The sequence below is a fragment of the Myotis daubentonii genome, chromosome 2 (assembly GCF_963259705.1).
Source record: "Myotis daubentonii chromosome 2, mMyoDau2.1, whole genome shotgun sequence".
NCBI classification, from domain to species: domain Eukaryota; kingdom Metazoa; phylum Chordata; class Mammalia; order Chiroptera; family Vespertilionidae; genus Myotis; species Myotis daubentonii.
In genome coordinates, this window is record NC_081841.1 from 114,550,176 (window position 1) to 114,562,422 (window position 12,247).

General features: G+C 44.3%; 1 protein-coding gene and 1 long non-coding RNA gene across 2 annotated transcripts in view; one reads left to right on the plus strand and one right to left on the minus strand.

Annotated features, from left to right (window-relative positions):
• Positions 1–12,247, minus strand: part of LOC132226303 (uncharacterized) — a 134,310-nt gene that overhangs the window by 70,129 nt on the left and 51,934 nt on the right. The window lies entirely within an intron of this gene.
• On the plus strand, positions 6,583–10,044 carry LOC132225874 (small ribosomal subunit protein uS11m-like). The gene is made up of 4 exons (XM_059680854.1): positions 6,583–6,588; positions 7,989–8,177; positions 9,124–9,189; positions 9,884–10,044. The coding sequence occupies exons 1-4, from the start codon at positions 6,583–6,585 to the stop codon at positions 9,989–9,991; spliced, it is 369 nt and encodes a 122-aa protein (XP_059536837.1). The 3' UTR covers positions 9,992–10,044.

The window sequence follows — 12,247 nt, forward strand, 5'->3', positions numbered from 1 at the left end:
TTTCCCTTCTGGCCTGATGTATTTCTGTTGAGAAATCAGTCGCTAGTCTGATGGGGATCCTTTGTAGGTAACTTTCTGTCTCTCTCTGGCTGCTTTTAAGATTCTTACTTTGTCCTTGGTGTTTGCTGATTTAACTATAATGTTCCTTGGCATCTGTCTTTTGGGGTTCATTTTGTTTGGGACTCTGTGAGCTTCTTGGACTTGTGTTAGTTTTTATTTTCCTATATCAAGGAAGTTTTCTGTCATTATTTCTTCAAACAGGTTTTTTATTCCTTGCTCATTTTCCTATCCTCCTGGCACCTGTATTATGCGAATGTTATTTTGTTTCATGTTGTCCCAAAGTTTCCTTAGGATCTCCTCCTGTTTTTTAAGTTTTTTTTCTAGCTGCTTCTGTGCTTGGGTATTTTTTCCTACCTTGTCTTCTAGCTCACTGATGCAGTCCTCCAATTCTTCTAGTCTATTGTTGATGCTCACTATTGAGTTCTTTATTGCAGTGATGTCATTTTTCATTTCTTCTTGGTTCTTCTTCATTTCCTCTTTGTTCTTACACATATTGTTGAATTTGTCTTCTAACCTTTTCAGTGACCTTATGACCATTTGTCTGAATTCTTTCTCTGACATATTGCTTGCCTCCATTTTGTTTATTCCTTTTCTGATGATACCTGCTTTTCTTTCATATGCAGGCTGTTTCTTTGTCCCTCCATGATCTCTACTCTCTGGTGTCTGGTCATGTAGCTCTCTCTGTCCTGCATTGACTAAAAGGCACAGATTACAACACAACAAGGCACAATGCACAAGGCACTGAACAAATATATTCATGATACTAATAACCCCAAATAAAGGTGACCACCAGAGAAAAGAGAACTACAGTATAAGAAAAAAAAGGAGTGTAAAAATAATATTGATAAAAGGAAAAAAAGTAAGAGAGAAAATGAAGAGAATAAAAAAGAAGGGCAAAAAAATATTTATATGGGGAGAAAACTCCAATAGAACAACAACCAAGCCAAAAAAATGCAAACAACAAACACCCAGAAATGAATGCGAGCTACAAACAACAACTAATAACAAGTGAGGAGAGGAAAAACAGAAGTGCAAAAAAGAGATACAATCACACTAACAAACAAACAAAAAAACCCAATCAAGTCAACAATCAAACAACAATAGGACAGAGAGAAAGAAGGGCAAAACAAAACAAAAAACATAAAACAAAATAACCAAAAAAAAAAAAACAAAACAACAACAACAACCAAATAAAATGGAAGAGAGAAAAAAATTTTCGAAGTGAAGAAAGAGAAAAGAGAAGTGTGTATGGACTGGAGCAGAGGATTGGAAATTAGATGTATAAGTAGGATGAATTTTTAACAGTGGGTAAAAAGAAGGGATAGGGAAAATCTATAGCAGGAATAAGATAAGAAAACAAGACAACAAAAGGGAAACAAGTGGGGAAGAGAGTGTAGGCATAAAGGTAAACTTGAGATAAAGTAAAATGATGCTAAAGGAAAAATAAAAATAGAATGTAGAACACTGATCCCAAAATAAAAGAAAATAAAATAAAGAGAAAATAAAATGAAACTTTAAACAAAGGTAAAATAATAGTAGTAATAATACTGATTATAAATAAAAAATATAATTAAAAAGGTAAAATCAAATGAGAAAAAAGGAAATAACTTTGTTTCTTAAGTAAAAGATGAAAAAAAATGTGTGGTAGTGAAGGTCATTCACTTCCTCTACATGTTCTGTTTCGCATGCCTGTTTCCTGTCAGCTATTCAGGACAGCAGTGAACTTCCCTATCTTCCACCGCTCCTCTGTGTTGTAAGCCACAATCCTGATTTTCAAGCAGGCAGTATTTCTTTGTTTCCCAGACCACCTTTAGTTGTATTTACAGAAGTGTCAATATGTGATTCAACCCCTGGGTGGCAGTGTTTCTCAATTGACATCCAGGGCTTTAATTCCTCTCTAGGCAGTATTTATTTATTTATTTATTTATTTATTTATTTATTTATTTATTTTTATTTTATTGTTTAAAGTATTACACATAGTAGTACAATTATCACCTTTTTTCAACATTGACCTTCCCCTAGGCCCCCCTACCCCCTGACGAATGCCTTCATCCCGTCCGCTCCCAGTGTCTTGTGTCCATTTGTTGTGCTTATATGCATGCATACAAGTCCTTCAGTTGATCTCTTTCCCTTCCTCCCGAACACTCCCCAGCCTTCTCGCTGTAGTTTGACAGTCTGTTCGATGCTTTACTGCCTCTGTATCTATCTTTTTGTTCATCAGGTTATAATGTTCTTTATTTTCCATAAATGAGTGAGATCATGTGGTATTTTTATTTCATTGCCTGGCTTATTTCACTTAGCATAATGCTCTCCAGTTCCATTCATGGGGCTGCAAATAGTAAGAATTCCTTCTTTTTTATAGCAGCGTAGTATTCCATTGTGTAAATGTACCATAGTTTTCTGATCCACTCATCTGCTGATGGGCATTTAGGCTGTATCCAAATCTTAGATTTGGTGAATTATGCTGCTATGAACATACGGGTGCATATATCCTTTCTGATTGATGTTTCTAGTTTCTTGGGATATATTCCTAGAAGTGGGATCACTGGGTCAAATGGGAGTTCCATTTTTAGTTTTTTGAGGAAATGCCATACTGTTCTCCACAGTGGCTGCACCAGTCTGCATTCCCACCAGCAGTGCACGAAGGTTCTTTTTTCTCCGCATCCTCTCCAGCACTTTTGTTTGTTGATTTGTTGATGATAGCCATTCTGACAGGTGTGAGATGGTACCACATTGTCGTTTTGATTTGCATCTCTCAGATAATTAGTAACTTTGAGCATGTTTTCATATGTCTCTTGGCCTTCATTCTGTCTTCTTTCGAAAAGTGTCTATTTAGGTCCGTTGCCCATTTTTTATTGGATCATTTATCCTCCTTTTAATAAGTTGTATGAGTTCCCTGTAAATGTTTGAGATTAAATCTTTATCAGTGATAACATTTGAAAGTACGTTCTCCCATGCAGTGGGCTTTCTTGTTGTTTTGTTGATGGTTTCTTTGCTGTGCAAAAACATTTACTTTTGATGTAGTCCCATTTCTTTATTTTCTCTTTAGTTTCCATTGTCCTAGGAGCGGTATTGGTGAAGAAATTGCTTTGGCATATGTCTGAGATTTCACTGCCTGTGGATTCCTCTAGTATTTTTATGGTTTCCTGCCTTATGTTTAAATCCTTTCTTCATTTTGAGTTTATTTTAGTGTATGGTGTAAGTTGGTGGTCTAGTTTCATTTTTTTGCATGTATCTGTCCAATTTTCCCAACACCATTTATTGAAGAGACTGTCTTCACTCCATTGTATGTTCATGCCTCTTTTGCCAAATATTAATTGAGCATAGTGGTTTAGGTCGATATCTGGGTTCTCTATTCTATTCCATTGGTCTATATGTCTGTTCTTGTGCCAATAACAGGCTGTTTTGAGAACAGTGGCTTTGTAATATAGCTTGAAATCTGGTATTGAGATCCCAACTACTTTGTTCTTCTTTTTCAGGATTCCTGTGGCTACCCGGGGTCTTTTTTTATTCCAGATGAATTTTTGGAGAGTTTTTTCTAGGTTTGTGAAATATGCTGTTGATAATTTAATGGGGAATTCATTGAATCTATAGATTGCTTTAGGTAGTATGAACATTTTAATGATGTTGATTCTAACAATCCATGAACATGGTATGTTCTTCCATGTGTTTATGTCTTCCTCTGTCTCTTTTTTCAGTGTCCTGTAGTTTTCTGAATATAGGTCTTTTACCACATTAGTTAAATTTATTCCTAGGTATCTTAATTTTTTTGGTGTGATGGTAAATGGTATTGCTTTTTTAGTCTCTCTTTTTGTAAGTTCACTATTGGGGTATGGAAATGCATTAGATTGCTTGGCATTAATTTTGTATCCTGCTATATTGTTGAATTCAATTATTAAGTCTAATAATTTTTTGATGGAGTCTTTAGGGTTTTTTTATGTACAATATCATGTCATCTGTGAATAAGGAGAGTTTTACTACTTCTTTTCCATTTGGATGCCTTTTATTTCTTCTTGTCTAAACGCAATAGCTAATACTTGCAGTATTATGTCGAACTGGAGTGGTGAGAGTAGTAATCCCTGTCTTGTTCCTGTTTTTAGGGGAAATGGTTTTAGTTTTTGCCCATTGAGTATGATGTTGGCTGTTGGTTTGTCATATATGACTTTTATTATGTTGAGGTGTGATCCTTCTTTTCCCACCTAACAGAGTGTTTATATCAACAATGGCTGTGTGATTTTGTCAAATACGTTTTCTGCATCAATTGATATGACTATGTGTTTTTTTTCTTTCAATTTGTTTATTTGATGTATCACGTTTATTGATTTGTGGATATTGTACCATCCTTTCATCCCAGGGATATATCCTATTTGGTCATGGTGTATGATCTTTCTGATGTCCTGCTGGATCCGATTTGCTAAGATTTTGTTGAGGATTTTGGCATCTATGTTCATGAGGGATATTGGCCTGTGATTCTCTTTTATTGTGTTGTCTTTACCTGGTTTTGGTATTAGGGTGATGCTGGCTTCATTGAATGAGCTTAGAAGTGTTCCCTCCTCTTGAATTTTTTGTAGTAGTCTAGGGAGGATAGGTATTAGTTCTTCCTTGAATGTTTTGTAGAACTCCCCTCTGAAGCCGTCTGGTCCTGGGCTTTTTTTTTTTTTGCTAGCAGCTTTTTGATAACTGCTTCAATTTCTTCCATAGTTATTGGGTTATTGAGATTTTTAGATTCTTCCTGATTGAGTTTTGGAATGTTGTATTTATCTTGGAATATGTCCATTTCCTCCAGGTTGTCTAGTTTGTTTGAGTAGAGTTGTTCATCGTATTTTTTAACAATCCTTTTTTTTCTGTGTGGTCTGTTGTTATTTCGCCTCTATTGTTTCTGATTTTGTTTATTTGGGTCCTCTCTCTCTGCTTCTTGGTGAGCCTGGCTAGACGTTCATCAATCTTGTTTATCCTTACAAAGAACCAGCTCTTGGTTTCATTGATTTTCTGTATTGTTTTTTTGGTCTCTATGTCATTTATTTCTGCTCTAATCTTTATTGTCTCCTTCCTTCTGCTCACTCTGGGCTTTTCTTGTTGCTCTCTTTCTACGTCTTTGAGATGTAGAGTTAGATGATTTACTACCATTTTTCTTGTTTATTGAGATAGGCCTGTAGAGCTATAAACTTCCCGCTCAGGACTTCTTTCATTGTGTCCCATAGGTTTTCGGTCATTGTCTTTTCATTGTAATTAGTTTCCAGGATGTTTATAATTTCTTCTTTAATCTTATTGGTATCCCAATCAATATTTAATAACATGCTATTCAGCTTCCAAATGTTTGAGTATTTTGGATTGTTTTTATTGTAGTTTATTTCTAATATTATGCCATCGTGGTCTGAGAAGATGCTTGGTATGATTTCAATCTTCTTGAATTTGGGGAGACTTTGTTTCTGACCTGATATGTAGTCTATTTTTGAAAATGTCCCATGAGCACGTGAGAAGAATGTGTATTCTGTGGCTTTCGGGTGCAATGTTCTGAAGATGTCAATTAAGTCCATCTGATCTAGTGAGTCATTTAGGATTGCTGCTTCTTTGCCGGTTTTTTGTCTAGAGGATTTATCCAGTGAGGTCAGTGATGTATTACAGTCCCCTACGATGATTTTATTGTTGTCAATCTCTCCCTGGAGATCTTCCATGAGTTTATTTTTTTAAATTAAATCTTTATTGTTCAGATTATTACATTTTTTCCTCTTCCTTCCCCCCATAACTCCCCTCCTCCCTGATTCCACCCCACCCTCCGCCCTCACTCCCCACACACTGTCCTCATCCAAAGGTGCACGATTTTTGTCCAGTCTCTTCCCGCATCTCCCACACCCCTTTCCCCCCCAAGAAGAGTCAGTCCATTCCCTTTCTATGTCCCTGATTCTATTATAACCACCAGTTCATTCTGTTCTTCAGATTATTTATTCACTTGGTTCTTAGATTCACTTGTTGATAGATGCGTATTTGTTGGTCATAATTTGTATCTTTACCTTTTTCTTCTTCTTCCTCTTCTTAAAGGATACCTTTCAGCATTTCATATAATACTGGTTTGGTGGTGATGAACTCCGTTAGCTTTTCCTTATCTGTGAAGCTCTTTGTCTGACCTTCAATTCTGAATGATAGCTTTGCTGCATAAAGTAATATTGTTTGTAGGTTCTTGGCATTCATCACTTTGAATATTTCTTGCCACTCCCTTCTGGCCTGCAAAGTTTCTGTTGAGAAATCAGCTGACAGTCGTATGGGTATTCCCTTGTAGGTAACTGAGTTTCTTTCTCTTGCTGCTTTTAAGATTCTCTCTTTGTCTTTTGCTCTTGGCATTTTAATTATGATGTGTCTTGGTGTGGTCCTCTTTGGATTCCTTTTGTTTGGGGTTCTCTGTGATTCCTGGCCTTGTAAGTCTCTTTCTTTCACCAGGTAGGGGAAGTTTTCTGTCATGATTTCTTCAAATAGGTTTTCAATATCTTGCTCTCTCTCTTTTCTTCTGGCACCCCTATAGTTCGGATGCCGGTACGCTTGAAGCTGTCCCAGAGGCTCCTTACACTATCTTCGTATTTTCGGATTCTTTTTTCATTTTGCTTTTCTGGTTGGGTGTTTTTTGCTTCTTCGCATTTCAAATTGTTGACCTGATTCTTGCGCTCCTCTGATCTGCTGTTGGGAATCTGTATAATATTATTTCTTTCAGTCAGTGTATGCTTAACTTCTAGTTGGTTCTTTATTATGACATCGAGGGTCTCATTAGATTTCTTGAGGATCTCACTATATTTATCGGCAGTCTCACCAGTCTTTTGGAGGGCCTTACTAAATTTATCTGCAGCTTCTTGACAGTTCTTGAGAGACCTTAAAAGTGTGGATTTGAACTCTATATCCTCCATTTCTGTCATTTGTGTCCTGTTTCTTTGCCTCTGCCTTTTTTATGCTTTCTTGGTGCACCACCTTGTGGTCTTTGTGCGCAGTCTTGTTGTAGTTAAGCCTTGATTGTTGTAGGTAATACTGGGGGGTATTTGACCTCCAGGCCAACTGGCTGTTGTCTGCAGTGGGAAAACTTCTGTCCTTTAGGGAGGTGCTAATCTAGCCTTTGCCTGAAGCTATCAAATACCTCTGTGCAGGGCTTGGGCAGGGCGGGTCCCAGGGGATCAAGAGGGCAGGAGGAGTGAGAAGTTATGGCTGCTCTCAGTCCCATCCCCAGAGGCTCTGCCTCTCAGTGTCCCAGCAGCCACTGCAAACCTCGGAGAGAAAGCTACCCTCAAGTTCTGACCAATGCCAGACAGTCCCGCTTCTCCCATTTGAGTATGGGCCCCCAGAGACTCTCCTGGAACTGGAGCTCAGAGCCTGAGACTCCCTCCCAATATAAACAGACAACCGCGCCCTCAGCCACCAGCCAGCTCCGCATGCACTTCCGAAGCATTGCATTTTACTTCCGCACTGTGCCTCCTCTAACCTCAGTATGCTTTTCTCTTTCCTTCTAGTTGTAGAATTTTCCCTCAGGCCGTCTTCCTGTGGTTCTGGATGATGTCCGTTCCGTCATTTAGTTGTATTTTTGAAGTGGTTGTGCGAGCCAGCAATCTCCGGTGTTTACCTATTTTGCCATCTTGGTTTTTCTCTTCCAGGAGATTTTTTTATGTATTTGGGTGCTCCTGCATTGGGTGCATATATGTTTATCAGGGTTATATCCTCCTGTTGTATCGATCCCTTTAGTGTTATGAAGTGGCCTTCCTAATCTCTTGTTATGTCCTTCATTTTTTTTTTTCAGTCCATAACAGAGCTCTCTTTATGTGAAGTTTAGGGGATTGATTCTGACCCTCCCTGGCGCCTCCTGTAAGAGTTCAAAAAGCATTTTACTGTCTAAGTTCAGAGGAAAAGCAGCTGACCTTTGCTCTCTCTCTCGGGCTTGTAAGGACATAGGCTAGCGCTCTCTAAAGTCCCTGAATAGTCCATTTTACCTCCCGTTCCTCCCCTGCTCTCCTAGCACACAGATCCAGGTGGTCTCTGCCGCCAACCAGCCCCTTGCCCGCACCTCCTGTGGCACCGAGGGGTTCAAGAATGCCAAGAAGGGCACGGGCATCACGGCACAGACAGCTGGCATAGCTGCCGCAGAGGTAAGTGCACATGGGTGGGGATGGGTGATAGTAGCCCCTGGGAAGACGTGGTGTGGTGAAAACTCACGCAGGACACACCTGAGTGTGAACGTGGCAGACCTTCCTAGACGCAGATTGGCAGTGTGCCACTGCTGGCATGTTTATTGAGCATCTACTATATGCCAGACACTTCACACTCATTATTTGGAGTCTTCAAAAGACACCGGCACTGTCCATGTCTTGAGGCAGTTCACATACAGAGTACGACTTGCTCAGAGTTACGTAGTCGCTTTCGCTCCCTGGTGTGGTCTGGGACCACAGCTTGTGCCCTGGCTGCTGTGGCACAGGCCACCAGAGGTCCACAGGTGTTTCCCGAAGGAAAACCCTGGCCTTCACAGCCCGCTCAGTGCCCCAGACCATTGACTGCTCTGCATGAATGATCCTCGACGTGTGCTAATGTCCACAAAGGGGGAGGTCATACCCTTGAAAGACACGTGTCAGTGTTGAATGGCTTGTGCTGGGCGGGTTCAGTGACATCTGTGTTTCCCGGGCTTTCCATCATGATGCCTTTGTAATCAGTGAGGAAAAATGTACCTTTCACTAAAGATGTCAGATGGTAAGAGGACACTTGCTTAGTGGGTATTGAAGCTCTGCCTGCAGCCCCAGGCTCCTCGCGGTCTGAGGTTCTGCATTCACCCCCTGAGGCACATCGGAGCGATGCTTAGACACTCCACCAGGTGGCAGTGCTGTCCTGGGCGAAAGAGAGCGCACTGACGCGCAGTCTGTGACTTGTGTGCTGTGCTTCCTGATGTGTAGCCGCAGCTAGGCATCTGTCCTGTCTTCGGCCTGTTTCGATATGGGGGTGCCTTCTCCCTGGAGCTCTTACCCTGCGGCCCCAGGGGGAGGAGCTGGAGACGTGGATGTAGCAGCTCGCGCTGGGCACTAACCACTTGTCACTCCTTTCCAGAAAGCCACAGCGAAGGGCGTGACCCACATCCGCGTGGTGGTGAAGGGCCTGGGGCCGGGGCGCTTGGTGAGTAAGTGATTCTCCGCACGAGTGCACTTGCTTCTGTAGACAAACGGGTCTGGAGAGCAGGGGGGAGAGTGGAGGGGCCTTGTAGTGGGTTCCCATGAGGGCTGGAGATTTCTGTTGTTATAACCTCCTGCGCTTCTGGAGGCAAGCCCAGGCCCCTCAGTTGAGTTCCTCAGACATTCGCTGAGCGCCTGCTGTGTGCCAGGCCCGGCGACAGAAAGGTGGTTCCTGGGGACCATCACAAATGGGACGCTCAGCACAGACGAGTGGGTGCACTGGTCAGGCTTGTGCCCCAGGTGCTGGGAGCCCGTCGGGGATGATCAGGGAAGCCCCCCAAAGAGGTGACAACTCTGACTTTTCAAGAATCGCGTGGCATTGTCCAGGTGAGGGGGGACAAGAGGAAACAACTGCAGAAGTGTGAGCCTGAGGGTGGGAGGGTGTACAGGCAGCCTTTGTCCTGAGGTGGTGGAGCGCAGGTGGAAGCGACAGGCGTGACTACAGTGGGCAGCGCTGAATGCCTGGTTAAGGGGCTTGGTTGGAGACCTTTGTGAGTAGGTGTCAAAGCCAGGGAACCTCTCCATGCTCCCCCCTCCCTCCCTCACCCCCACCCCCCACCTCCCTGTCCGAGCCCTGCCTGGACACTAGGCCATCACTTCCGGCACTGAGCCATCCTCCTGTTCTCTGCTCCTTTCAGTCTGCCATCCAGGGCCTGACCATGGGGGGCCTGGAAGTGATCTCCATCACAGACAACACCCCCATCCCGCACAACGGCTGCCGCCCCAGGAAGGCTCGCAGGCTCTGACGGGAAGGAACCTGGCCCTGAACCTGACCGCAAGGCCCACCTGCAGGCCTCAGCAAGCCACTTCTGACCGGAGACCCGCATGCCCAGAAGTGAGGCCATCTGCTCTTGGACACAGGGGGGCTGTGGCCCAGCCCCCAACCAGTAAATGCTGCCCTGCCCAAAGCAATAAAAGATCTCTACCATCTGCAGTGACTGTGAGGCTTTTGCTTCCAGATTGGCAAACAGTAACCCCCACGTACTTCTGAAAAAGATTGAGATGAAACCCTCATTTGGAGGGTTGCAATATAAACCAGACAGCACTCAGGGAGACCGGCCCCGCCACGCAAGGCTGGCCACTAAAGCGGTTCCTGTTTACCTGAAAGCCAGCTGCCACCCCCCTGCCTCTGCCCTTCTCAGCAGCCTGGGTCCCGAGAACACAGGTGGGCTGTGGGCTCGCACTTCCCGCAGGCGGAGAAGAGGCAGAGCTTAGCTTCGGGCCCGAACGTTGGCACAAGCCAAGTGTTGGCACAGCTTGCGTGGCACGCTTCCTTGTTTCCTGGCAGCGGGTTCTGGATTACTGCTCAGTGCATCTGCAATTTTGCTTCTGGCAGCTCAAAGCTGGTGGCACAGGCCTGGCTGCATAAGGGGAGCCTCGCCTTCCTTCCCCTCTACAGGCAAAAAGACAGATACAATGTCTTCCCTTTCAGCCAAGACATCACCTGACACCAGGTGCCAAAACAAGCCTGTTGAGCACTAAAGTACCTGGATGCAGACAGAATGTCCCTCGGCTTGTCAAGAGAAACCATTTCCAATCGCCCCTGCCTACACCCTGGCTGACATGTCCATTGCTCAATGGTTGAGTGTCAACCTATGAACCAGAAGGTCACAGTTCGATTTCCCGTCAGGGCACATGTCTGGGTTACGGGCTTGATCCCCAGTAGGGGGCATGCAGGAGGCAGCCGATCCATGATTCTCTCTCATCATTGCTGTTTCTCTCCCTCTCCCTTCCTCTCTGAAATCAATAAAAATCGATTTTAAAAAAGAAGGAAGGGGCACAGTGCAGACTGCACCAAGATGAGGACCAGGCAGTGCCCACAGGATCTGGCAACTTGGACGTCACTATTCACCAGAGGGAGGGGAGGTGGAGGGTGGAAAGTGAGGAGATGGAGACTGGCTGTATCGCGGTGACAGGGAACGCAGGAGACCAGGAGACGGGACTCTCCCCTGACAGGGCGGGCATGAGCCAGGGTGCGGAGGGCCCTGGACCTGGGGGAGGACAGGGACGAGGTTGTGAACGAGTGGGGGAGAAGCAACCGCAGCGAGGTGGCGGGGGGCAGGCCTCAGACAGACAAAGCGGTGCGGGGCTCCCCGAGACAGGTGTGCCCCTTGTCCGCCGGGAACGGCGCAGAGTGGGCAGCGACCACAGAAACACAATGTCCCTGCATCAGTACTCGAGGACCGCTTCTCCCCCTCACCGCCCCCCCCCACATTCCATGTAATTGTTCTGGATTGAAAGTGCTCTCCCTGTCTGAGCTCTGCCGGGAGATATAAACAGTGAGGGCCTCTTCACAGGGAAACCTGGCAGCTGTCCACACTCAGGGCGCGCAGGCCTCTGGCTCCCGATTCCCTCCTGGGAACGCACCCTGCAGAGCAGCGTGTCCAGCAGAACCCTGCCCCACGGAAGTGCTCAGTCCCTGACCCCCGCACTTGAGATGAGGAACTGGACTTGCAGTTTCATTCATTCAAGTTCATTGAGACGGAAACAGCAACATGTGGCTGGCAGCTGACAGCCTAGCTATTCTCTCCCGTGTGCAGCAAGTATGCAAAGGTGCGTATTCACTGAGAACTACGGTAAACAACTGGAACCTAAATGTATGTCCCTCAGCGGGGGCTGGTTAAAGAAATTACGTTCCAAGCATATAATGGAATATTCTCCCAGACACAAGTCAGGATGTACTGCTAAGTAAAAACAGAAGGCGGGGGGGGGGGGGGTGGGGGGGTGGGGGGGGGTGCTTTGACTGGGTGGCTCAGTTGGTTGGCACATCGTCCCACACACCAAAAGTTTGTGCATCCAGGAAGCAAGCCATCTATGTTTTCTCCCTCTCCCTCCGCCCCCTCCTCTCTCTAAAAATCGAAAGGAAAAGAAAAGATCCTTAAGTGAGGATTAAAAAGGGAAGGAAAAAAAATAAAAATGAAAAAAAGGAGGGAAGACAATGCATAGGACAGTCATTAGTTTTTGGGGTTTTTTTTTGTTTTTTTTTAATTAAATCTTTATTG